The 25,839-nt window shown below is 36.2% G+C and overlaps 1 protein-coding gene across 7 annotated transcripts; it reads right to left on the reverse strand.

The window, feature by feature from the left end:
- Window positions 1-3,096: 3,096 nt before the first annotated feature.
- Window positions 3,097-25,765, reverse strand: LOC103499578 (cyclin-C1-1-like). Of its 7 annotated transcripts, none has more exons than XM_051079025.1 (10): window positions 25,578-25,764; window positions 25,383-25,489; window positions 23,897-23,936; window positions 22,770-22,814; window positions 22,223-22,341; window positions 21,999-22,113; window positions 20,532-20,582; window positions 19,955-20,064; window positions 8,525-8,564; window positions 4,150-4,297 (listed from the first exon to the last, which is right to left on the reverse strand). In XM_051079025.1, coding segments are annotated over exons 1-10 (660 nt in total). In that variant the 5' UTR covers window positions 25,610-25,764; the 3' UTR covers window positions 4,150-4,296. The 7 variants fall into 7 exon arrangements, with proteins under 7 accessions (XP_050934983.1, XP_050934980.1, XP_050934987.1 ...); XM_051079024.1 differs by lacking the exon at window positions 4,150-4,297 and adding an exon at window positions 6,768-8,313 and having other exon boundaries at window positions 25,578-25,765; XM_051079026.1 differs by lacking the exons at window positions 8,525-8,564; window positions 19,955-20,064 and adding an exon at window positions 3,097-3,407 and having other exon boundaries at window positions 25,612-25,758.
- Between the last annotated feature and the right edge of the window lie 74 nt (window positions 25,766-25,839).

Consider the following 25,839-nt stretch of genomic DNA (forward strand, 5'->3'; position numbering starts at 1 on the left):
ACATTTTATTTTTTACTACGCCATGTAACTAAATTTCCTCCAACAAATGAACAATAACTAGAAGTAGATCTTCTATTCGTATTACTTCCAGCCCAATCAGCATTAATGTACACTTCAACTTGAAAGTGATCATGTTTTAAACAATATCCCTTTACTTGAAGTTCCTTTCAAGTATCTCAAGAAGTGAGTAGGTGATTGCATAAATTGACTCACCATACTTACAGCAAAAGCTATATTTGGATGTGTTTGAGATAAATAGCGATCTACCTACAAACCTTTGGTATCTATCTTTGTCCTTGATCTCCTTATGATTTGCATCTTCTAATTTCAAATTCGGTTCAATAGAAGTTTCTGCTATTCGACAGCCAAGTAAACATGTCTCTTGAAGTAAGCCAATAACATATTTCCTCTAATTAACAAAATTCCTTTCTTAGATCATGCAAACTTCATCCCTAGAAAATATTTTAAGGTTTCCAAGTCTTTGATTTTAAATTCACTTGCTAGCTTGTTCCTAAGATCAACCAAGTCTTCTTCATCATTTCCTATAAGAATTATGCCATCAACATAGACAATTAAAATAACAATTTTATTATTCTCAAAGTTTTTGTAGAAGATTGTATGATCTGCTTGACTTTGTTGGTATTTGTAACTAGTGATTGTCTTTCCAAAGCGTTCAAACCATGCTCTTACAGACTGTTTAAGCACATATAATAATTTCTTTAATCTGCAAACATTATTTTTTCCAAGTTCCATTTCAAATCCCGGTGGTAAACACTTAAACATTTCTTCTAAATCACCATTAAAAAAAACATTCTTAATGCCTAATTAATGAAGAAACCAATCCAAATTAGTTGCAAGAGACAAAATGTCTCTAACTGAGTTACTTTTTGCATTTTGAGCAAAAGTTTCTTGCTAATCAATTTCATAGGTTTGAGTAAAACTTTTAGCTATTAGCCTAGCCTTGTGTCTTTCAAAACTGTCGTCAACATTACACTTTAGTGTACTGTAAACACCCATTTGACCTCCACATTCTTCTTATCTTTTGGTAATTAAGTTCGTTATTTCCCAAATTCCACTTTATCTTAGAGCATTCATTTTTTTCCATAACTGCTAGTTTTCAATTTGGATCATCTAGGGCTTTTTGTGTATTCCTAGAAACAAATAATTTATCTACCATAGTTGTTAAGGCTTTATGACTAATTGACAATTTTGCATATGAAATGTAATTTGTAATCGAATATTTAGTACATGTTCTAATCCCTTTTCTAATAGCAATAGGAACATCGAGATCAGAGATAATAGGTGGAGTATTTTGGACATTCGAAATATTAAGAATAAAAGGAGAAGAAGGGTTACCTGAACTTTCATTGTCGAGAACTGAGGAAGGACATATAGCATCATTTATCAAGATTTCAAATTGGTTTTCTGTGGAATCAACTCTTTGGTCTTGGCTCCTTTGATTGTCTATGCTTCTCGTATAAAACTTTAACTTAGGAATTTGACCTATAGGACCAATTTGTAGTACTTCTCTCCATGAAGGAGAAATTTCTATACTTGACTTTGAAGGACTTGGGACAGATAAGTCAAGATGATTAATAGAAGAAAGTAGTTCACATACTTCCCAAAATTTATCTTTTACATCTAACTTCTCCCCCTTGAAGACTGGAGAGAATTTTGGGTAAAATATGGTTGTTTTTCTAAAAAAGACACGTCCATGCTGACATTTTTTTCGCAGGATTAAAATATTTTTACTATTTTTAATTTGAGGCATAACCAAAAATAAAGAAGCATTTTGTAGCTATACAATCAAGTTTTGAAGACTAATAGTTATGATTGAGTTATGCATAAAATATTAATAATGATGCATAAAATATTAATCTCATGATTAGAAACGTTATGATTAATATTCATGTCATGTTTATGATGTTATGATATGCTACATGTTATGGATAGGGTGTTCTATTAACTTTTATCTATTAGAGTCGTACTCATATGGGTGTCCCTCGATATTACCACCTTTTTATGATTCTGTGATCCGACGGGACCACCAGTATATCTTGAGATGTTATGTATATGAGTGATCCGACGGGGTCATCTACAACCCGATTGTTTTAAGTATTCCTTTGGGTTCACTGAAGACCAATTTGTCCTAGGTGTTCTTTCAAGTTCATCGAATACGAGTTTTATCTTAAGTGTTCCTTTAGGTTCATCGAAAACCAGAGATATTCCTACGAGATCATTAGATTACGTGTGTTCAAGAACACGCTAGTTTAGGATATTTCTTTACAGGACTCTAATGGGATGTTAGGACTAGTAGTAGATTGCTTATTGCGTATATGTTTATACTCACTCTTACTATGTTAAATTTTCAAGCAAATGTCTGCAGAGATAATGGAAAACTGGCAAATGACAAAAATGACAAGAATGACCGTGACTTGCCATAGGAAAACTTTTGCTTCTGCTTGTATTGTTTGATTATTTCTCTTTTAAAACTAGAAAAGGCCCAAGCTAAGATTTTCTTTTATAGATTTATTTTTACATACTTTTATTTATTTAAAATGTTAGTAAGCATTTGAGGTTTTCAGTTAATTAATTATTCTAATCCAATTATATATTATTTATTTGGGCTAATGTTCGATTAATCTCGAAATAATCTCAAATGCTAAATGACTCAAATTCATGTTTTGATCCCATGAATCTGATCAAGGACCAACAAAGCCCAAACTAGAACTATAAACATAGAAGTTCCTGAAAGGCAACCACCACCCTCGAAGATCGAAATTCCTTTGAGGTTAATCACCACCCTTGAAGATTGAATTTCTTTTGAAGCCTACCACCACATTTCAAACCACTCTTGAAGATTGAAGTTCCTTTGAAGTCGACCACCACTCTCGAAAATTGAAGTTCGCTCGAAGATACAAGTTTTCTTCCAAAACTCCAACTTCAAGAACATCACATATTCCGCTTTCTCAAATTAAGCGTAGACATTCAATCGAGAAAAAAATTCACGAAACAAATTTTTCTAGAAAGCTCGTGTAAACATATCTTAACTACTAACTTTAATAAATTTCTTTATTTATAAAATGCACGTAGATATTGATATTTTGTCAATATATAATATAACCAAAATCTTGTTCACTATATTGCCATCCAGATTTTATTCCTTGGCCACGCATGAGCCTTGGTAAGCATAGAGTTGGGACAAATTCCATGAGATAACAACAGTTGTGTATTCACATATTAGAACCTAGCATTCCAAGATATGACAAATTTTTTTAAGGGAACTAGTATCTGTTTCACGTTCACGACTTCAATGGTAGCTTGCCAAGAGCTGAAATAATTCTCTCCTCAGTTATTGTTCTGTGGTTTTCATAGAAGTCCAATATCTCAATTGAGATATTCTTGACCTGCAATAAGAAAAAAAGTGACTATAATGAACATTATATCTATTTTGTTGAACAAGAGATAACGGAAATCGAAGAAAATGGAAACAATTTAGACAGAATAATGATTGAAGAAGTATGTGAGCACGTGAGAATGGATTCAAAAAACATTAAAGGCCTGCTTTCAATTGATTGCGTGGAAGCGTAAAGGAAGAAAATTTTAGTACTTCTAACCTGAAGATTGTGCGACCCAATCTGAAGCATGATGAAGAAAGTGATATGCATGAAGCCGAACCCATGATTGTCTCAACCTATTTTGCTCAACCCACATATCCTAAACCTTTTCTCTTTTCCACACATTTTTTGAGGGGTTTTTAATCAAAATATTTTTGTTTAAGAATGTAGGACGACCATATCCCATTAAAGGAGCTTATTTTATTCCTTAAATGTTTTATTTTTTCAAAAAAGTCGAGTATGACTTTTCCTTTTGGAAGGATAGAACAATGCAAGAAGAACAGGGGCTAATTGGATAATTGGATAATATTCTAGGTTTATTTCCTTTTTACCCCATTTGTAATAAAATTTTATAATTTTATCAATTTCCTTGTGTGGTCATTGGATTTTGTGGTATAATCCTCAGTTATAAATAATGTGAAATTTTCTCTTGAAAAACTACAGCAGCCAACAAACTCAATGCACGATCCTAACAACAGGAACTGAAATTGACTCACCACGTTCACATGATTTTAGCTTTCAATATACTCACCACGTTCATATCGACATGAAGTTCTTCAAACCATGCAGTTGTGTCTTTCTCTCTTAGCACACTAGCAATATATATGCAAGCCAAAGCTATCAAATATGGTGGATGAATAAGAATTAGATCCATCTTGTAGGTGTCGTTCACAAGTCCCCTATACAAATTGAGTGTTAAAAATCCTCAGTAGTGTTAGAAAATAAAAAATGTACGTGGACAATTGAATTTGAAAGCAAATAAAAATAACCACAATCAAATCAAATTCAAAAAGTTGAAAGCAAATAAAAATAACCACTATAAAATCAATGCCTTTTTTTAGATTATAAAAACACTGCTCTAGATTCCCGACGTTGAACAGAATTGCCCTTAATCCGAAAGGTTGGGACACTTCCACTTCACTTGGTCTCTTAATTTCAAAAGATTGTTGAAGGAGGTTGAAATATCTGATTTTCAACTTCTCCTAGGGTCCTTGGAAAGGACAAGATTATCCAATGTTGAGGATAAAAGAATCTGTTCAGCGGAAACTAATGGGTTTTTTTGAGTAAAGTCGTTACGTAAGCACTTATCTCCTGCCTCTCCAATTGGATCTACAGTTGGACAAATGTCTTTGTAAATCTAAAAGTTGAGGAGGGTGACTATAAATCTATGGATTACGTTGTTCAGGAGTTTAAATTGTGCATCCATTATGCAAAAGAAATTAACTATTCGTTATATTTTGCCACATGTATGTCCATTCTGTCTCAAATTTCATGAGGAACTCCAGCACATCTTGTTTGAATATGTATAAGCCGCCAAGTGTTGGAGTAAACTTATTCACATCTTTCAGGTGGGTTCTTGATAAAAGAACACTGAATAATGTAAAATGGTTACTTATTGGTCTAACTTTTGTGTAGGACAATCTCGTTACTTGGAGAAGCAAGAAGTAAGGAGTTATTGCCAGGAGTAGTGCTGAAGCTGAGTATCTGGTTTTCATCGAGACTAAGAGGTGCCTATGAAACTTTTTTGCGATAATAAGGCGGCTATCAGTATTGCTAATAACACGGTCCAACATGACAAAACCAAACGTGTAGAGATTGACAGACACTTCATCAAAGAGAAATTGGACAGTGGTAGCATCTGCATTCCTTACTATTGAAAGTAGAGACAAAGAGCACACACCGATTTACGTGGAAACCCGAGAATCGGGAGAAAAACCACGATATTTTGTTTTATTATTTTCTTGTAATTACAGAGATACAATTGAGGAACTTAAATAGAATGCAAAGGGCAAAGAAAAAAAGGAAAAGAAATATTTATGGTAAGCTTTCCACAAATATTTTTTCCATAAATACAAAATCTAACACTCCCCCTCAAGTTGGGACATAAATATCGATAAGGCCCAACTTGCTAATACAAAAATCAAAGTTTGGTCTGAGAAGTCCTTTTGGTGAGAATATCAGCAACCTGTTGGCTAAAAGGGATGTACGGAATGCATATGCTCCCACTATTGAGTCTTTCTTGGATGAAATGTTGATCAATTTCAACATGTTTAGTTTTATCATGTTGAACTGGGTTGTTAGCAATACTAATAGTGCCTTTATTATCGCAAAAGAGCTTCAATGAAGTATCAAATTCCTTAAGAAGATCAGACAAGACTTTTTAGAGTCAAATTTCCTCACATATTCCTAAACTCATAGCTCTGTATTCTGCCTTAGAGCTGCTTCTGGCCACAACACTTTTCTTCTTACACCTCCAAGTTACAAGGTTGCCCCAAACAAAGGTACATAACCAGAGGTAGATTTTTCGTCAACAACAAATCCCGCCCAATCTGAGTCAGTATATGCCTCAATGGTCTTTCTGTTTGTTTTTCTAAACATCAGTCTTTTACCAGGTGTTGTTTCCAAGTATCTCATAATACTGTTGACAGCTTCCATGTGTTCTCATAAGGAGCTTGCATAGACTGGCTGACAACACTCACAGCAAATGATATATCAGAACGAGTATGGGATAAGTAAATCAATTTACCCATGAGGTACTGACATTGTTTTTTATCAATTGGAACTTGATCATCAGAGTTTCCTAGTTTACAGTTGAATTCAATAGAAGTGTCAGCAGGACGACATCCCAACATATCTGTCTCGGTTAGCAAATCAAGAGTGTATTTTCTCTCGGACACAGAGATACCTTCTTTAGATCTGGCCACTAGCATTCCAAAGAAATATTTCAGATTTCAAATTCACCATCCATTCTCTGCTTTAGTTGACTGATTTCTGTCTGATCATCTTCAGTCAAAACAATGTTATCCACATAAACTATTAGAACAATCTTCCCATCTTGGAAACCTTTGTAAATAAGGTATGATTAGAGTGCCCTTGATTGTACCAGTGGGACTTGACAAAGGTAGTAAATTTGTCAAACCAAACTCTCGGAGACTGTTTCAAACCATACAAGGATTTTTGGAGTTTACACACCTACTGACCAAACTGGACTCCAAATCTAGGTGGGGGCTCATGTAGACTTCCTCCACAAGGTCTCCATTCAGAAAGACGTTCTTAATATCCAGCTGGTATAGAGGCCAATCTTTGTTCACAACAACAGATAGAGCAGGACTTTAACAATATTCAACTTAGCAACTGGAGAAAAAAAAATTTGAACAGTCAATACCATAGGTTTGAGTAAATCCCTTTGCAACTAACCTTGCTTTGTGTCTGTCAAGCATACCATCTACTTTGTATTTGAGAGAGAACACTCATTTGCATCCCACAGTTTTGTATCCTTTGGGTAGAGCACAAATCTCCCAAGTTCTATTCTTTTCAAAACCTTCATCTCTTCCATGACAGCATTCTTCCATTCAGGACACTCTAAAGCAGTGTAGATATTTTTCAGTATTATGGTAGAGTCAAGGCTTGCTATAAAAGCTCTGAACTGTGAAGAGAGATTATCATAGGAAACATAGTTGCAAATAGGATGTTTAGTACAGGACTTGGTACATTTTCTCAGAGCAATAGGAAGGTCAAGAGAGGGATTATACTCATCAAGTTTCCATTTATGACCCTGTTCAGCTTCATTGTTACTAGTTTATGTTCTGACCTCAATTTCATCACCACTATTCTTTTCTTCCACATTTTCAAGAACAACAATATTAGACCTGTCATTCTCACTCATTGTATTATTAGTACAAGATTCAGTAGGATTTTCCACACCTTAATCTCGAGGAGGTTCGGAGTCTTGGACTGGAGTCGACGACTTAGCAGGAGACCCAACTTCCTTTCTAAGATTCCTCCTATAGTAGGTTCTCCAAGGAACTTGATTCGTAGGTAGTATTGTGAAATGAGGATCTGGGCTTGGTATGGTAGAACTAGTAGACTCTAAGGATATCACCCAGTTAAAGTTAGACTTTTCACTCTCACTCTCTTCTTGAAGATAGCCAATGGGAAAGAAATAATGATCTTCGAGAAAGGTAACATCCATGGAGACAAAGTATTTACGGGAAGATGGGCGAAAGCATTTAAAGCCTCGTTGATGTAGAGGGTAAGCAACAAAAACACATGCTTAATCCCGAGGAGTAAACTTAGATGGGTTAGGGCAATGGTTATAAACATAAGTTGTGCACTCGAAAACCCGAAGAGGAACATCATAGATGAGGCGGGTATAAGGATATGACTCTTTAAGACACTCTAAGGGAGTCTGAAGATGTAGGACGCAAGAAGGCATTCGGTTGATAAAATGGGCTGCAGTTAGAACAACATAGCCCTAGAGATAGAAAGGAAGGGAAGTAGACAACATAAGGGAACAAGAGACTTCCAAAAAGTGACGGTTTTTGCACTCGACTACTCCATTTTATTGGAGGGTGTAGGCGCAAGAACTTTGGTGGACAATGCCTTTGGAAGACAAAAATTCATTGAGGGTATGGTTTTGAAACTCTCGACCATTGTCACTCTGCAAAATAGCAATCTTTGTATTAAACTGTGTTTCTACAATGTTATAGAAGTCTCGGAAGACAGATGTGACCTCAGATTTGTCGGAGACAAGAAAGACCCAGGTAAGACAGGTATGGTCATCAATAAAGGTGACGAACCGTTTTTCAAATGAGATTGTTATCTTGGATGGTCCCTAGACATCACTATGAACAAGAGTGAAAGGGTGGGTTGATTTGTATGGTTGTGATGGAAAAGAAACCCGATGTTGTTTAGCCTGAATACATACATCACAAGATAAGGTACACACATCAATTTTAGAGAAGAGATGAGGAAATAAATGTTTCATATATTGGAAATTACGGTGGCTAAACGAAAATGTCACAACATACAATCTTGCTCAGACGTAGTAAAAGAAGAAGATAAAAGACTAGTCCTAGAAATGCTACTAGAAGAGGTATCATCATCAAGGAGGTAGAGTTCCCTACTATGTCTGACAGTACCAATCATCTTCCCCGAGCTTAAGTCCTGAACAGATTTAGTTAAGAATATTGCTTTATCATTTAACTCATGAGTAATCTTGCTTATAGAAAGCAAATTATAAGACAGTTCGGACACATGCAAGACATTATTTAAGAAGAGCCCTGCACATTGAGAAATCTTCCTCTTTCCAGCAATAGGGGTTAAGGAGTCATCTGCAATTCTAATTGTTTCGTTGCTAGTACAAGGAATATAAGACACAAAATGTTCAGAGAACCCAGTCAAATGATCTGTTGCACCACAATAAAAAATTCAAGGGTTTTTCCCTATCAGCACTAATAAGACCGAATGACTGAGGTATACTTATTTGGACAATGACACTTAAAATAGCGGGACCGTGATCGATCTGGTTCCTATGTGAATCAGGTGGTTGAGAAGGTCCAACAGACTCACTCATACACGCCCACCTGTGTTCTGTTTGTCATTGGGAGGACGTTTCTTACTTCCTGAGGGACGACCATGTAACTTCCAACACTGTTCTTTAGTATACCATTCTTTAGCTTTCCATTGTGCTTGTCATTGCCACTAGTAGAGGATCTCGCATTAAAGGCAGTGGAGTCAATAGTAGGAGTTACAGAAATAATCATAGCACTTGTGCAATCTTCCTCATGGCGGATCTCAAAACAGACTTCCATCAGGGAGGGAATAGGTCTCTAGCCTAGTATACGCCCTCGAACTACATCAAACTTAGGATTAAGACTAGCAAGAAAGTCATAAATCATGTCAATCTCTTTAATGCTAGAGTACTGCAAACCATCACTGGGATCTCTCCAAATTAGTTCTCTGCATAGGTCCATTTACTGCCAAATAAGAAAGCTTATTAAAAGAGGATGTGACATACATGGCTCTTTGCTTGCATTCATGTATCTACTTCCTTAACGTGTATAAGTGATGGGCATTCTAACGTTTGGAGTAAAGTGTACGGGCCGTGTCCTAAATATCTTTGGTTGTTGCAGCAAACAGTAATGACTTGCCAATCTAGGGTTCCATACTATTGATCAATATGGATCGAAGAATAAAGCCCTCTGCCTTCCAGCATCGTTCTTGTGGGTTGCCCGGTGGAGGGTGAGGTATTTCCCCTGTCAGAAAGTTAAATTTATGTTGTCCTTCAAGGACCATCTTCACTGACTGAGACCATGAAAAATAGTTATTGTCATTCAACTTGTCCCCTGAAAAAGAATACGCGATAGACTGAGACACTATATTAGCCATATAAGGAGAGGATAAAGTAGGGAACGAGGTTACTGGATTCTTAGAATACATCGGTATAGAAGTATCGGATGTCGTTCCTAAGGTATCCTTAAGTGTTACAATCTATTGTCGAAGCCATTCTACTTGCTGTTGAGTTATTCCCAATGAAGCTTGCACGTTAGGGTTGGAATGTGCCGAAAGATTCACCAACCTCAAATGTTGAGTGAATCTGAGTATTCTTAACATCGGTATGATGGCCCGAGAGTTTGTATTAACGTTCTTGTTCCCTGTTTTCTGTTTCTGTTTCCATTTTTTAAGAAACAGAGGTGTTTGATAACGTTACTTGTTTCTCCTTCTAAAAAAAGTAGAAACGTTTCTCATTTTATAAGAAATTATTAGGAAAAAAAAAAGTAGTTTATTCTGTTCCGTTTCTCAATTACTTCTATTGGTTTCCTTTTTTTCAATTTATTTTTATTTGTTTCATTTTCCTTTTTCTCAATTATTTTTAATTGTTTCTTTTAATTTTTCTCAATTATTTTTATTGGTTTTTTTTCATATTATTTTTTATTAAAAGCAATAAACACGAAACTGGCTTACGTGGAAACCCGAGAATCGGGAGAAAAACCACGATGTTTTTAGTTTTATTTTCTTATATAAATACAAAGTTACAAAGGAAGAGAATAAATAGAGTACAATATGAGTAAGAAAGGAAAATATCTAGGAAATATTTAGGAAATAAAATCTTATATATTATTCTTTCCAAAAATAATTCTAATAATTCTAACACTCCCCATCAAGTTGGGACGTAAATATCAATAAGGCCCAACTTCTAACACAAAAGTCGAAGTTTGGTCTGAAAAAATCCTTTTGCAACTAACCTTACCTTGTCTCTGTCAAAAGTTCCATCTGCTTTGTATTTGAGAGTGAACACCCATTTTGCATCCCACGGGCTTGTGTCCCTTGGGTAAGGCACAGATCTCCCAAGTGTTATTCTTTTCAAGAGCTTTCATCTCTTCCATAACAGCATTCTTCCATTCAGGGCACTCTAAAACAATATAAATATTTTTCAGTATTGTGGTAGAGTCAAGGCTGGCAGTAAAAGTTCTGAACTGTGATGATGGATTCTCGTATGACACATAATTAGATACGAAGTGCTTTGTACGAGACCTAGTACCTTTTCTCAGTACAATAGGAAGATCAAGAGAAGGATCATACTCATCATGTTTCCTTGTATGGCCCTGTTCAGCTTCATCGTTACTGGTCTCTATTCTAACCTCAGTCTCATCACCACAGTTCTTTTCTTCCATATTTTCAAGAACAGCAGCATCAGACCTGTCATTCTTACTCATCGTATTATTAGTACAAGGTTCTGTAGGGTTTTCCATACCTTAGTCTCGAGAAGGTTCGAAGTCTTAGACTGGAGCCGGCAGTTGACTAGTAGAGAACCCGACTTCCTTTCTGAGATTCCTCCTTTAGTATGTTTTCCAAGGAACTTGGTTTGTAGGTAAGGATTATAGGGTGAGGATCAATGTCAGACACAGTATTAGGAGTAGGTTCGATAAATTCAAAGGTGCTGTTAGACTCTTCACTCACACTCTCCCCCTGAAGATGGCTAACGGAAAAAAGGGTCGGTCCTCACAGAAAATAACATCCATAGTGACAAAGTATTTCCTGGACGGCGGGTGAAAACATTTATAACCACGCTGGTAAGGGGGATACCCAACAAACACATAAGCCTGAGCCCAAGGGGTAAATTTGGTCTGATTAGGGCCAAAACTATGGACATAAGCGGTACACCCAAACACACGAAGAGGAACCTCTGAAACGAGACGAGTAGAGGGGTAGGACTCCTTAAGGCATTCTAAGGGAGTTTGAAGGTGGAGGATACGAGAAGACATTCTATTGATTAAATGAGCTGCTGTAAGAATAGCATCTCCCCACAGGTATGAAGGAAGGGAAGTGGAAAGCATATGGGAACGGGCTACTTCCAGAAGGTGACGATTTTTTCGCGCGGCCACTCCATTTTGTTGAGGAGTGTAGGCGCACAAGTTCTGGTGAACAATCCCCTTAGAGGCTAGAAATTCACTAAGGTTATGGTTTTGAAATTCCAGACCGTTATCACTCCGAAGAATAGCAATTTTTTTATCGAATTATGTTTCAATGGTGTGATAGAAGTATTGGAAAATAGCAGAAACCTCAAATTTATCGGTGATAAGGTAGACCCAGATAAGCCGGGTATGATCATCAATGTAGGTTACAAACCACCTTTTCCCAGATGAGGTGGTGACTTTGGAAGGACCCCAAACGTCACTATGGATAAGGGTAAACGGTTGTGCGGGTTTATATGGTTGTGAGGGAAAAGAAACACGATGTTGTTTTGCTCGAATGCACACATCACAAGATAACGAGGAGACATCTATTTTAAGAAAGAGATGGGGAAACAAATATTTCATATACGTAATGTTCGGGTGACCTAACCGAAAATGCCACAACATAAAGTCATGTTCAGAGGTGCTAAAATAGGAAGACAGTAAACTAGTCGTAGAGATATTACTACCGGAGGTATCATCATTAAGGATGTAAATTCCCCTGCTATGTCGGGCAGTGCCAATCGTCCTCTCCGAATTCAAGTCCTGAAAGCACACAGACTCGGGTAAGAAAGTAGCTTTATAGTGCAGCTCATGGGTGATCTTACTGATAGATAACAGATTGTAAAAAAGCTTAGGCACATGCAAAACATTCTGGAGGGAGAAACCGTCATAGAGGACTATTTGTCCTTTCCCAGCAATCGAGGCTAAAGAGCCATCGGCTATCCAAATTTTCTCATTACCGGCACAGGGGGTATAAGTGACAAAGTGCTTTGAGAAACCTGTCAAGTGATCTGTGGCCCCCGAGTCCAAAATCCAGAGATTCATCCCATCAACACTAATAAGGCCAAAGGACTGAGACATACCTGATTGAGCAATGACGCTTAGAGTAGGAGAGTTGGTCTTACTAGCAGTAGCGCCAATGGGCTGAGAGGTGCTGGCATTCTCCCTAGAATCAGTACGCCTTAAGTTCTGTTGCTCGTTGGAGGAGCGTTTCTTACCTCTTGGGGGCCGACTGTGGAGTTTCCAACACTGATCCTTGATATGCCGTTGTTTCTTGCAGTACTCACAGACAAGAATTGGTTTCCCATTATCATGAGGGATTGAGCACTAAAGGCAACAGAGTTAGTTATATAATTTGAAGGCATGTTAGAAAGCGAAATTACCGGGTTTTTGGAATACATCGGTAGATCAGTCTGTGCCAAGGATGTACTAACCCTTTAGGTTTGATTAATCCCGAGACCACGAACATATGGTTGTCCATAACCGAAGGGTGCCGATGACTCGCCCGCTTTAATCCCCAATCTGTTATGGTATTGGTCAGCCTCGTTCCTATAGAAGAAAGGTTGTTGTAAAGGGTCGACGGACAGATTTGCACTGTTGTACAGATTTGCACTGCTGTACAGATTTGACAATTTTGAAGGTTGCTGTTTGGCGGCGATGGGCGGCACGTGCAGCGACGGATGACCGGAAGGGTGAGACGGTTGGACAAGCGATGACGCGTAGAAGCGGATGGGATGGACGGTAAGATTCACGAACGGCGGCGCGTGGGCCCACGCGCCCTACAAAGGTGGCGCGTGAAGTGGTTTCTGGCTGGAAGGTTGCACGGACGGCGGCGAGGGTTGGCCCATTGGATAGATCGGTGGTGTCTGAATCCGTTGGAGTAGTTTTTCCATGGTAGTGTCCACGGCGGCGGCGGCTGTTTTGGTCTGGGTGATTCCTAAAATTTTTTCTAGGGTTTCGTTGTTGCTTCGCTCTGATACCATATTAAAAGCAATAAACATGAAACCGGTTTATGTGGAAACCAAAAAACCGGGAGAAAAACCACGATATTTTTAGTTTTATTATTTTCTGATATAAATACAATAGGTACAAAGGGAGAGAATAAACAGAGTACAATAGGAGTAAGAAAGGAAAATATATAGAAAATATTTAAGAAATTAAATCTTATATATTATTCTTTCCAAAAATAATTCTAATAATTTTAACATTTTTATCGGTTTCCTTTTCATTTTTCTCAATTATTTTTATTTCTTTTCTTTTCCTTTTTCTCAATTATTCTTATTGGTTTCATTTTCCTGTTTCTCAATTATTTTTATTGGTTTCCTTTTCCTTTTTCTCAATTATTTTTATTGGTTCATTTTCCCTTTTTCAATTATTTTTATTGGTTTCTTTTTCATTTTTCTTCATTTTATTTGTTTCTTTTTCCTTTTTCTTAATTATTTTTATTGGTTTCCTTTTCCTCTTATCTCCACCATCTTCCCTAAATAATCATCATCTTCCTCTTTCACTCATCATTTTCCTCTGCACACCGTCTTCCTCTTCACCTTTCATCATCTTCCTCGACAACCCAAACTCTTCCTCTTCACTGGACTGTTCCTCTTCGTCGGATCCATAGTTTTCGTCTTCCTCTTTGTGCGAATCTGGATTTTCGTTGTGGATTTTTCTCTAAAGCATCATAGGTAGTAGTTATGTTTTATGGATAGACCTAGAAGAAAATCAGTAAACAAGAAACAGTTATCAAACACATTGTTTTTGTTTCTTTTGTTTTTCAAGAAACAAGAAATAGAAACAATTATCAAACACATTTTTTGTTTTTGTTTCTTTTTTTTTCAAGAAACAAGAAATAGAAACAGTTATCAAACGCATTACTGTTTCTTGTTCTAAAAAAAGAAGAGGGAACAAGGAACAAGAAACAAGAAACAGAGAATAGGAATGTTACCGAACGGTCCCTAAGATTTTTTAGTGCCCTAATTATCATTTATTATTTTATTTTGGCTTCTACGTCCTATAAGTAAATGTTCACTGTATCATTATGAAATATATAGAAAAATAATAAGAAAGATGGCATCGTGGATTTTCTCCCTGATCTCGGGTTTCTACGTAAAAACATTATTTGTTTCTTCTCTTCTCTTCTTTCAACAGTTAGATTTTTTCCAAACAGCACGGATGATAGGGCCTGAAAGTCATTAAGTTCTACCTCTTTCAACAATATTCTAAAGTTAAAGACAAAGAGGAAGTATAAATTCTGAACAATATGGAGAATGTGAGTTTTAGAGGAATTCTATCCATCCACGGATCTGACTATAAAGCTATTATGCTGCCATTTCCAACCTTACATCCTGCCAAAGCTTCAATCTTGTACTACTGTCTTGAGATATTGATCCACGAGCTTTGAAGGCTGCACAATTCCTTACCATTGGTATGCCATCTAAGCCCAATCAAGCTTTAAGACTGAAAATTCCACTTTTTCATCTTTCATTACTTGACTTAATCGAACTAAATCAATTGGGTTTGAAAAATCAACAAACAACTCGCCTTTGACTTCATTCAAAGGTAACACTTTTTTGAACTATGCTTCAGGAAGGTACTCGGTGGAATCTTTGTCAATATTCCAGTGATAATACTCTTGAAAAGGTGATGTACAAAGCCCTTTGGAAATCAAAGAGTCCCAAAAGAATCAATATTTTGACTTGGATTCTGTTTTATGGCTCTCTTAATTGCTCATTAACGTTGCAACATAAGCTGCAGAGTAAACATCTGTCACACTCAAATTGTCCACTGTGCTTAGCCAATGGAGAAGATTTGCAGCATTTGTTATTTGAGTGCTTTTACTCACGAAAGTGCTGGTGGAACTAATTTTCTAGTGTTGGTTTGCAGTGGGTTTTTGGGAACAATGGTAAGGATAATACTTCTCATCTTTTGGTTAGTCCTTCCACATCTTTTAGACCTCAGATTTTATGGCCAAATGCAGTTAAAGTTTTGGTTTCTGAGATTTGGTTTGGAACGTAATCAAGGAGTTTTCCATGATAATTCCATGGACTGGACAGAGAGTATTTCAATTCGTTTTCTAGCTTCTTTTTGAAGTTCACAATCAAAGTTATTTGATGATTACTCTATTCAGGATATCTCTCTCAAATGGAATGCTTTTATTTCTTCAATGTAATTAAGTATTTTACTTGTATTGAATATGACGAGGGTGCTAAGAATCGGTCAACCAAGTTGAAATAGCTGAATGCATCGTTTAATCCTTAGTGGTTTATTTGGTTCTTATCTCATTGTAATTTGAGATCTCCTCTTTTCATTATATCAATGAAAATTTTTGTTCTTTTGAAACGGAAACTAGCCTCTTTATTAATGATAATAAATAAGACTTAAGCTCAAAGTATAACGGTATTATACTAAGAACCAAAGAATTGGGGGAGAATACAGTCAAAAGACTAAAACAGAAGCTAGACTTGCACAACATAAAAGATGGCAACCTAAAAACGAATTCCAGCCGAAAATAAACAAGCTAAACAAAACCATCAAAAGATAAAACAACAATGGAAAGCTAAATACAAAGCAAAACTTAAAATCTTTCTCATAAGAAACCCATTATATTTAAGTATTGTACATAGCTTAGACCTCGTTTGACAACCATTTTTTTTATTTGTGGCTTTGGTTTTTTAAAATTAAGTATATTTCCTCATTTCTTGCATCTTTCTCGAGTACAATAGGTGAATTCTTACCTAAATTCCAAAAACAAAAACAAGTTTTTAAGAGCTACTTTTTTTAGTTTTCAAATTTTGGCATGGTATTTGAAACCATTGGTAAAATGTAACAAAAGAAGAAATTTGGAGATGAAAGTAGTGTCTATAGGCTTAATTTTCAAAAAAAAACAAATAACCAGATGGTTATCAAATGGGGTCTTAGCAAGTTAGTTTTCAACAAATGGTTATCAAACAGTTTTTTCCTCGAGTGTCATTTTGCCACTTTTGATATGCAAGTCTATCATAGTGGAAAATGTTTGGAATGTACAGTAGGGGGAACCCACTAGTCAAGCCGCCCCCAACCCCCAACTAAGAATTATTGTACTTTTTTTCTTTTTTTGCTGAATGGAGACAAACTTCAATATTATTAATAAAATCAAAGTACAAGAGAGTTATACATTGAGAGTAATAGACAAGCCTAGAAATGGGGAAAGAGAGAGGTTCAGTAGGTGTACCCGGACACCTCAACTAGGTTGACACCTCCTTAGCACCCTCATCATGTCCAAAATACAAGAACAATACTAAGGTATTGAAAAGACCAAGATAACAACCAAAATAATAATATAAGCTTTCTACGGTAGATAGAAACAAAGCTGAAAAGTAAAAACTCAGCAGTAGAAATACAAATTAAAGCCCATCAAAACTACAAAAGCACAAGTTCTGAACTAGCAAGCTGTAGGGTTTCTTTTAGAATTGTCTACGGTGAAGGCAATCCTTTTTTTATCATGGAAGATGTCTTGGTTATGTTCAAACCAGAGATAGGAGCGCTTTTATCAAATAAACCCAAATTAGAAAAGGTGTTTTGGATAAATAGGATCCCCTCAAAAATTGGAACACGTTGGCACTTAACGAACCATCGAAGACCCAAGCTGTTTTGAGCATAGAAAATATGCTAAACCAGCAATTAGATGAGACGGGACAGAAAATGAATAAGTGTATTAGGAGCTCACTGTCTTTCGAATAAAGGGGGCACACTAATGGCAGCAAACTCAAATTGGGAAGCTTCCTTTGTATAGTCTCAGAACAGTTTAGAGAACCCACTGCCGTAATCCAAACCAGTATATTTATTCTCCTTGGCCTGCTGGTTTTTCAAAGTGCTTTAAAGCAATCTTGTTCCAAAGGTGAAAGGGGAGAGAGGTGCTTTGAAAGGGACTTAACTGAAAAATGGCCCAAGGATTCTAATGACCAAACTCTCCTATCATCCAAATCTGCTAGACCTTTCAGAGATATGAGAGTTAATAGCCTTTGGAAATGTTGAATTTCTTCATCTTTTAGCAATCTTCGAAAGACTACTAATGAGCAAGAATTAGTGAAATAATCCCAATGGGCAACAACTGAATCATTAGGCTGTTTAGCTATTCTGAATAGATTTGGAAACCAAGGTTTAAGAGGGAGATCAGCAACCCATGAATCTGTCCAAAAAGCTACTCTCCTTCCATCCCTGTTTTGAAAGTTGCTAACTCAACCACCTTTTCCCATTCTCTAGAGATACTGATCCACGGACTTCTAAGGTTGTTTCCTGAATTGTTTAGTCTGCCAATCAAATTTTCTGCAGCCATGGATACTTTTAATTACTTGACGCCACAATGCAGAATCCTCTTTTAAAAACCTCCAGCCCCATTTAGAAAGTAGGGCCTTGTTTTTACTTTTTAAACCGCCCAAACCTAGCCCCCGTCTAGTTGAGAAGGATTGACCTTTTTCCAGGAAGTCAAATGATTAATCTTGTTGCCTGAATTCCCCTCCCAAAAGAATTTTCGAATTAATTTTTCAGATCAGAGATTACCCTTTCTAGAATGACAAAGATGGAAACGTAGTAAGTAGGGAGGTTGGCCAATACTGAGTTGCAAAGAATTTGTCTTCCACCTCTTGAAATATTGAACCTTTTCTATCTATCCAATTTTTTAAAAAATCTATCTACAACTGGCTGCCAAAATGACACTTTTACCTAGGATATCGTCCCAATGGAAGACCCATATACAAAAATCGAAGTTTTTCCATTTTACAACCTAATTTTCCAGCCATGCGAGAAAGCTCATCATTCCCCAAATTTATTAAGAATGCTGATTTTTCCCAATTCACTTTCTGACCCGAACACCATTCAAACAGATTAATGGTCTCCTTGAGCTTAATTAGCATGCTTTCATCATCTTTAAAGAACAAAATGGTATCATCGGCATACTGAAGTATGGAGATATGTATTCTGTCTTTTCCCCACCAAAAAACCCTCAAAATGACCGTTCAAATGAAACTTATTTATTAATCCTACTAGTACTTCACTTACTAGCAAAAAGGGGAAAGGGGAAAGGGGAAAGAGGATCACCTTGATGAATTCCCCTTGAAGCCAATATCCTTCCTCTCGGTTTACCATTGATAAATATGGAGAACTTGGTATTTTTGATACAGCCCATAATCCAAGAAATCCATTTTGGGCTGCAAAACCTTTTCAAGGAAGCCCCCATCCACCCTATCAAAGGCCTTTTCAAGGTCTAGTTTTAAAATCCACCCTTTCTTCTTGTTGGCACAATAATCTTCTACGGCTTTGTTAGCAATAAGAATGGGGTCTAAAATCTGTCTATCTTCGATGAACGCGCTTTGATAAGGGCTGATTATTAAATTCATAACCCCTTTGAGCTTATCTGCTAGCACTTTGGCAACCACCTTGTAAGTGAAGGTTATGAGACTAATGGGTCGAAGGTCTCTTACATGGATCGCATCTTCTTTCTTCCGAATTAAGCAAATGAAATTCTCTTGAATGCAAGCATTAAGCTTACCATTTCTGTGCAAGACATCAAACATCTTGAAACTTTCTTTAAGATTTGGCCAATGTTTCACTAAACATTATGTAGTAAAGCCATTTGATCCAGGAGCTTTATTGCCTCCTAATGTTTTAATTGCCTTAGAGAATCTCCATCTCTGAGAATTTGTTGACTAGTATTAAATCTTTGTTTATTTTTTGAAACAGAGAAAAGCCTTTTTATTAAAGATAATAATTTAGACTTAAGCTCATAGTACAAGAGTATTATACTAAGAGCAAAGAACTAGGGGAGGGTACAATCAAAGGCTAAAAGCCATTGAAGATAAAGACAAAAGGTATAGACTAAAAGCCAAGCAAAAACATACAATCCCTCTCATAAGGAACCCGTTGAAATAAAAAACTTTCATGCCAAAGTCAAAATGACAGGAGAAAGTGAGATGCCAAAGAGATGCAATCAACTGCCTCGAATCTGTCTTGCCAAAATAAACCAACACCCAGAGGAAACCAAAACTGCTCATTGAATTAGATGCAACCAGTCTTGGTTTAGAGGCAGATAAAGACAAATTCGTTGAATTAGAGGCAGTATGTTAAGTGTTGACCAAAGACAAATTTGTCTTGCCAAAATAAAGCATTTTGTACTCTTTGCAATCAAGCTTTCTTGCAATTGTCAATCTTAATTCTTCAATGCTTTCTTTAATGATGCTTTCAATGTTTTTCTCTCTCGCATTTTATATAATCATTTTTTCTCAAAACATGAGTAAAGTTGCATCATATAGCGACATGTCCATGACTTTTGACTTTTACACGGCTAACCTGCTCGTCGAATTAGAGCGAGGGTTGCACAATCGCCCTTCCCGTACTTGAAAATTTGTAATTTTGACAAGCACCTTGTGCGTGAGGTGTGTGCACACCACCTATTGCTCCTAGGCACATATAAGCCCGCAAAAATACTCAAAAACTAAACTACAACTACCCTAAAATAATTAGGTAGTCCTAGTACTTTTTTAATAATGTGTATATATTTTTATGCTTTTCTATATATCAATAAGTGTCTAGGCCAGCTTAAGCGCACCTCGACTAATCTCACTAGACAACCCGTCTGACCCTCAACTAATCTCACTAAACAACCCATCTGACCCTTCCAACACGTGAGTGCATACATGTTTTTATGCTCAAACTTCTATAGCAATTACATAGTCCTTGCAATGAATGGCTAAAACTTATCTACAAGGACAACAAAAGGAAAAAGGTTGTGGTACATTGCACATAAGAAAACCACGGTTGTCCAAGTTTTTTCGCTCAAACTTCTATGAACTTTGAAACAAAGAAGTGCAAGAAAAACAAAATGATAAGAAGCATTAAATGAATAATGCATCTATCAGATCCTTACCAGGTCAATTGAGTCATATTTATGTCATTCAGTCCTGCATCTTGGAGCAACCTGCCATTTTTTTTTAGGGGAGGAGGGTTAGGAACTAGGATAAACAAGAGCACGATTCTAAATATATATGAAAAGGCATACAGAAAGGACAAGAAGAATTAGCATAAACCAAAATGATCGAAGTCTAAAGTAGGTTTTTTCTAAAAGATTTAATTCAGAGGTGCTTTTTGGGCTACTCGCATTTGACCAGAAAAACAAAAACAAAAACAAAAAAGAGCAAAACGCCATGGTTTGACAAATTTGCTCTTTTGTGGGATTTCCCTGTGAGTGAATTTGGAAGAGTCTAACCCTCCCAAGTGGCTAGGGATTACATTATATTGTTGCTTTCTTACGCTATTATAGCATATTTTGAATATATTTTCATATAATTCTAATCTTTTGGTGTTCTTGTTTGCTCTTTGTGTCCTTGAGTATTTCCTTGCTCGGTTGGGTACATGTTAAAAAATGATAAATAATGATATATGTTATGAATAATGATATATTTGGGTACATGTTCAAATTGGTACCACGATTGTTCTTTCTTGGGTACTGCTTTATTTTGTTTGGCAAAGGGGGAAGAAGAACCATGGACTTGGGAGTGGCTGTGTAAACGGAGTGCTGATCATAAACATGAGGCAACAAAGAGAGGAGAATCTCTATGGACATGGGAGCAAAGGAAGAAATGGATGGCAGACTGCAAGGAGAAAGAATGGAAAGAGAACTCTGGGAGAAGAAGCTGCAAGAATCCGGAGGAGAAGAAAAGAAAATGGTTCAAAAAAATTTGACAAATAGTCATGAAGTTCTCACCTCTAGGATAAACAACTTATTTGTCCCAAGGAATATAATTTTAGATAGAATGAACCAAGAGTCATCAATTTCCCATTTGACCTGAGACCACCTAAAATTCTTCCATCGTCCATTTGCAGCAAGGCTTTATCAGCCAGGAACGAATTGTTAATTTAAAAAAATAAATAAATAAATAAATAAAAAGCCTAAAAAAATTGTCAATAGCTTTCTTAATTTAAAACTAATCGTCGCATGAAATTCTCATGTGTGAGTTCCAATCCAAACTAATCACCTCATTTTTTTTCTAACCCAAGAAAAAATTCTTAGCCTCGGGGAAATTTTAAGAAAAGAAGAATCCATCCGGCATCAGCACCTATTATGGAGGATCAAATGAGCTATGGCTCTAAATTAGATATTAAAATATCAGCAAACGTTCCAGAATCCTATGGGATAGATTTGGTTTGTTCTAAGGTTTCCCATAATCTACGGAACTGTAGGGACCCCCATCAGATGCACCCTAGGTTTTTCAGACCAAATTCGTAATTCAACTTTTTCTATTCTATCAGTGAAAAAATAAAAAGTTTAGTTTCCTTTACAAATAAGGCTGCAACCAAACAATAGTCAAGGGTGCATAACAATATGATTACTTACTGAGACAATGCGCGATAAGGGTGGAATACCACCAAATAATAGTCAAGGGCTTCTAAAATTTTCATTTCCATTTCCAGTATATGCTTGATCTCATACTTGTACTTTTCATCAGATTCTGTGGGGCAAAAACCACAGGTTATAGCTTTTTGCAAGCTACCAAGGACATGTTCTATTGAGTGGAAGCAAATAATCAAATTATAGCATGTCAAAGAAAAAATTATTACGTATTTTTTTTATGTAAAACACTAGAAGTCTAGCTTGCACTGTGCTTTCTTCTGCTTTTGAAGCCAAATATAGGCAGGTTGGTGTCACTAGTCTTGGATCGTATTCTGTCATACTCTTTCTGAGAAAAAAACAATTGCAAACAACTTCATTAATGTGCTTCATAACAAATTGAGAGACAAAGATTTAGAAATTATATTTGGATTTAATAAAATGGAAATGACGAGAGAATGAATTGGCCCATCCTTCATTGATGAATTGGTAATAATTTGTCCAGCCTTGAGAAATATATATATATATATATATATATATATATATATATATATATATATATATATATATATATTAAACATAGTTGTCAGCAGTTGAAAAGTTTTTGGAATGGCTCTTGAAGTACCACTAATTGGCCAACGGTTAAGAGTTATCTATCATCACAGAAACATAAATTACCAAAAAACCAAAGAAAGGACAAGAGGCAGCTAACGTAACTCCCATGCCAGCAGAAAAAAAAACATTCCCATTCTGGAACAGAATTCTACTGTACTGTACCTGGTGTAAACACGTCTCATATATGTAATAGCAGTTGCAACAACCCTGAAAATATGATTGAAAGTCGTAAGAAAAACTTGCTTGTAGAGATAACTGTATAAAAATAAATACAGAATGCATGAAAGATCAAGGATACATATGCTGCTCCCTGAAGAAGCACATAAGCTAGGTGAATTTCTATTTGAATACGTGAATTAATTTGAAACAAGAAACTTCTCGTTGATGTAATGAAAAACTCTAAAAGATACAAACTTCCAAAAGAAGAGAAGGTACAAATTACAAATACAACCAAGTAGAGATAAGCTTTCTAACAACTTCGGCAGACATACCTCCTTCAAATACTGAAAAAATAGTGGCTACTACAAAAACCACCAAAGAAAACCAAAAGGACAACCACCTGCTAACTAAGCCCAACATCAAAGTCATTACATATTCAACATTTTTTACTTCAAATGAGGAAAGCTATTCATAACTTTGTTCAAAGATGGTTCCCAAATTGCCAAAGAACAGCAACAAAATACTGGTATTTACTGCCCAATACCTATTCCTAAAGGTATTTGGAAAGATTTATCTATGGATTTCATACTTAATCTTCCCAAGATGCAACAAGGAAAATAGAATCAAAGAGAAAGATAGACCAAAGAGGAAGAAAGAGAGAAAAGGAGACTTGAGAGGGACAGAGAGATTCAGAGAAGAGTGACTGTGTGCGTGAGAGAGAGAGAGAGAGAGACAATTGAAGAGGCATAGGATGTGTTAACGGCGGCATTGCTGCATTTGTGTTAAAAAATAATTAATATTTTGATGTAATAACCTAGATGCACGGTTTAGGTTAAGAGTTCGAAAATTTAAAAATTAAGAACAAACGAAGTGCAGAGGGTGTGTTAAGCACAAGCCTCCGTGCTTTGTGAAGGCATGCACCTTCCAAACATGCCTCACATTGAAGAAGCAAACCACTGCAATTGAACCTGCTGCTTCAATGTTAGAAACTCTACCCATCTCATAAAACATAAGACAAATTATATTTTTATTTTGATATTTTGAGCACTTTCAACGCAATTGTAGACAAGATCCTATGACATGATGACAAAGAATGATATCATAAAAGAAAATGGGCAAATCATGGCTACCTTTGTCTAACTTTCACATTTTGGGCCAACTTCAATATATCTGAAACAAAAGAAAACGAGAATCAGAGAACAACCTATTCCTTTTTTTTCGTTTTAACAAGAACAAACTTCTCATCGGTAAATGATAAGATGGAAAAATGTACGTGGACACAAACTTAAAGAGACTGAAAAGAAAAATCAAACTAATAAAGAAGAAAACTCTCCAAGGGATGGTTGGTCCACTAATCCTTCTTTGGGTCTTCTGTGTAGCCCTTATCTGCCTACAAGAACGTCAAATTCTTCCCATTTTAGGTCTTATGTGGGGTGTTAACTCTTTGGATCAGATTCAGAGGCACTAATATTTCATTTCGTGACCACAGTGGTGCATTCTTTGCATAAGAATTCAGAACTAAGATAAAGTATAGAATCTTTAAGAGTGTGGAGAGGTTTTGATCCTTAGCTAGATTAAACGAAATGGCCTCTGTAATTATTCAATACATAGCTATTTTCTTTCATAACTAGGAAATTTCATGACAAATCCCAAAACCAACATATGTCCACTTGCTTTATCATCAACGAGGTTGAATGCAAAGTCTCTGCTGTGTGATAATCTAGGAAGGAAATCCAATCTTTTCTTTGAAACAGAGACAAACTTCTTCATTAATGATAAAAAATCAGAGTACAAAAGAGTTACACAATAAAGGTAATAGAAAATTCTAGAAAACAATAAGTGAGGGTATCAAAAGGAACAACCTTGAGATTGACACCTTCCTAACACCAAAACAAGGAAAGTTCAATCTTGCATCTCCAAGGCAATGAGAGATTTGTTCTTAAATTAAGGTTCCAAGTAGCATTTGGAGGGTTCCAAACTTTACCAATAAAAAGGTTCTTGACTCTTGCTATTAAGGAATACATAAACTCTGGGGAAAGTAATTGAAATGGAACCAATCTGCATCAATCAATTTTCCGGAATTTTGGTAATAAGGCCATTATACATGAACATGGTAATTCTGGAAGTCAACACTTCCTTAAGTTTGAGAATGTCTCTCCAAGGCTCTCTAGATTTCTTCCTATTGGGTAGGGATCATCAACCGCCTTCGAAGGCATTAATCTTGGCATCCACCACCTTCCTCCAAAGAGCCTCCTTTTCTGCGGCAAACCCAAGATTTTTTTCTTTTCCTTAAATAATATTTTTTTTATAAAAAAAAAAAAAAAGGAAAAAAACCCTTCTCTTCTTCTTCATCTTCATCTTCATTTTTTTTTTTTTTTGTCCCTACCCTTTGACATGAGTGGGTAACGGGCTGTAGAGAGATGGGGCATCGCCCAGTAGCGGTTACATATTTCTCGAAAATGTCAGACCAAAAAACAAAACTACTTTGAAATGAAGAGAAATTTATTGCGTATTTAACTTCAATTTCGAGAACCGAGGGAGAAAAAACACGGCAACCAGAACGAGATAAGAGATGTGTTAATCAAAAAGAAAAGATGACAGGAAAAGGGTAATTACAATTTGCCATATGCATCTTAATGAGCTTGAAGTCTTCAAGAGTGATGCCCCTATCTTTATCGAGCGATTGCACCACATCGACCTCCTCTTGGTCCAGGAGTTGTTTGCTGTAGGATACATTCGCACAAAGAAATAAATAACAAAAAAATTATACAAAATGTAAAAATTGTAAGAATCAATTAAGCAGGACCATACTAGTGCGATGAAGTCCAGAAGTTAGCTGCCATACTTGAACAAAATACGCGAGTTCTGTCATTTTGGCACCGCAACGAGATTTTATAGTGGTCGGTGTTCACATAAATCCATCAACGTTCTGCAAGCAAAGCTTTTATTTCCTTTTTTTCTTTTTATTTTTAATCTGTAGGTCCTAACTTCTCTTGCTAGCCCGACAAATAATGATCAATTAACTATAAAAAGATGAATTTGAAGTATTTAAATTTTAAAGAAAAAGTATTTA

The sequence above is a fragment of the Cucumis melo genome, chromosome 11 (genome assembly GCF_025177605.1).
Source record: "Cucumis melo cultivar AY chromosome 11, USDA_Cmelo_AY_1.0, whole genome shotgun sequence".
Lineage (NCBI taxonomy): Eukaryota > Viridiplantae > Streptophyta > Magnoliopsida > Cucurbitales > Cucurbitaceae > Cucumis > Cucumis melo.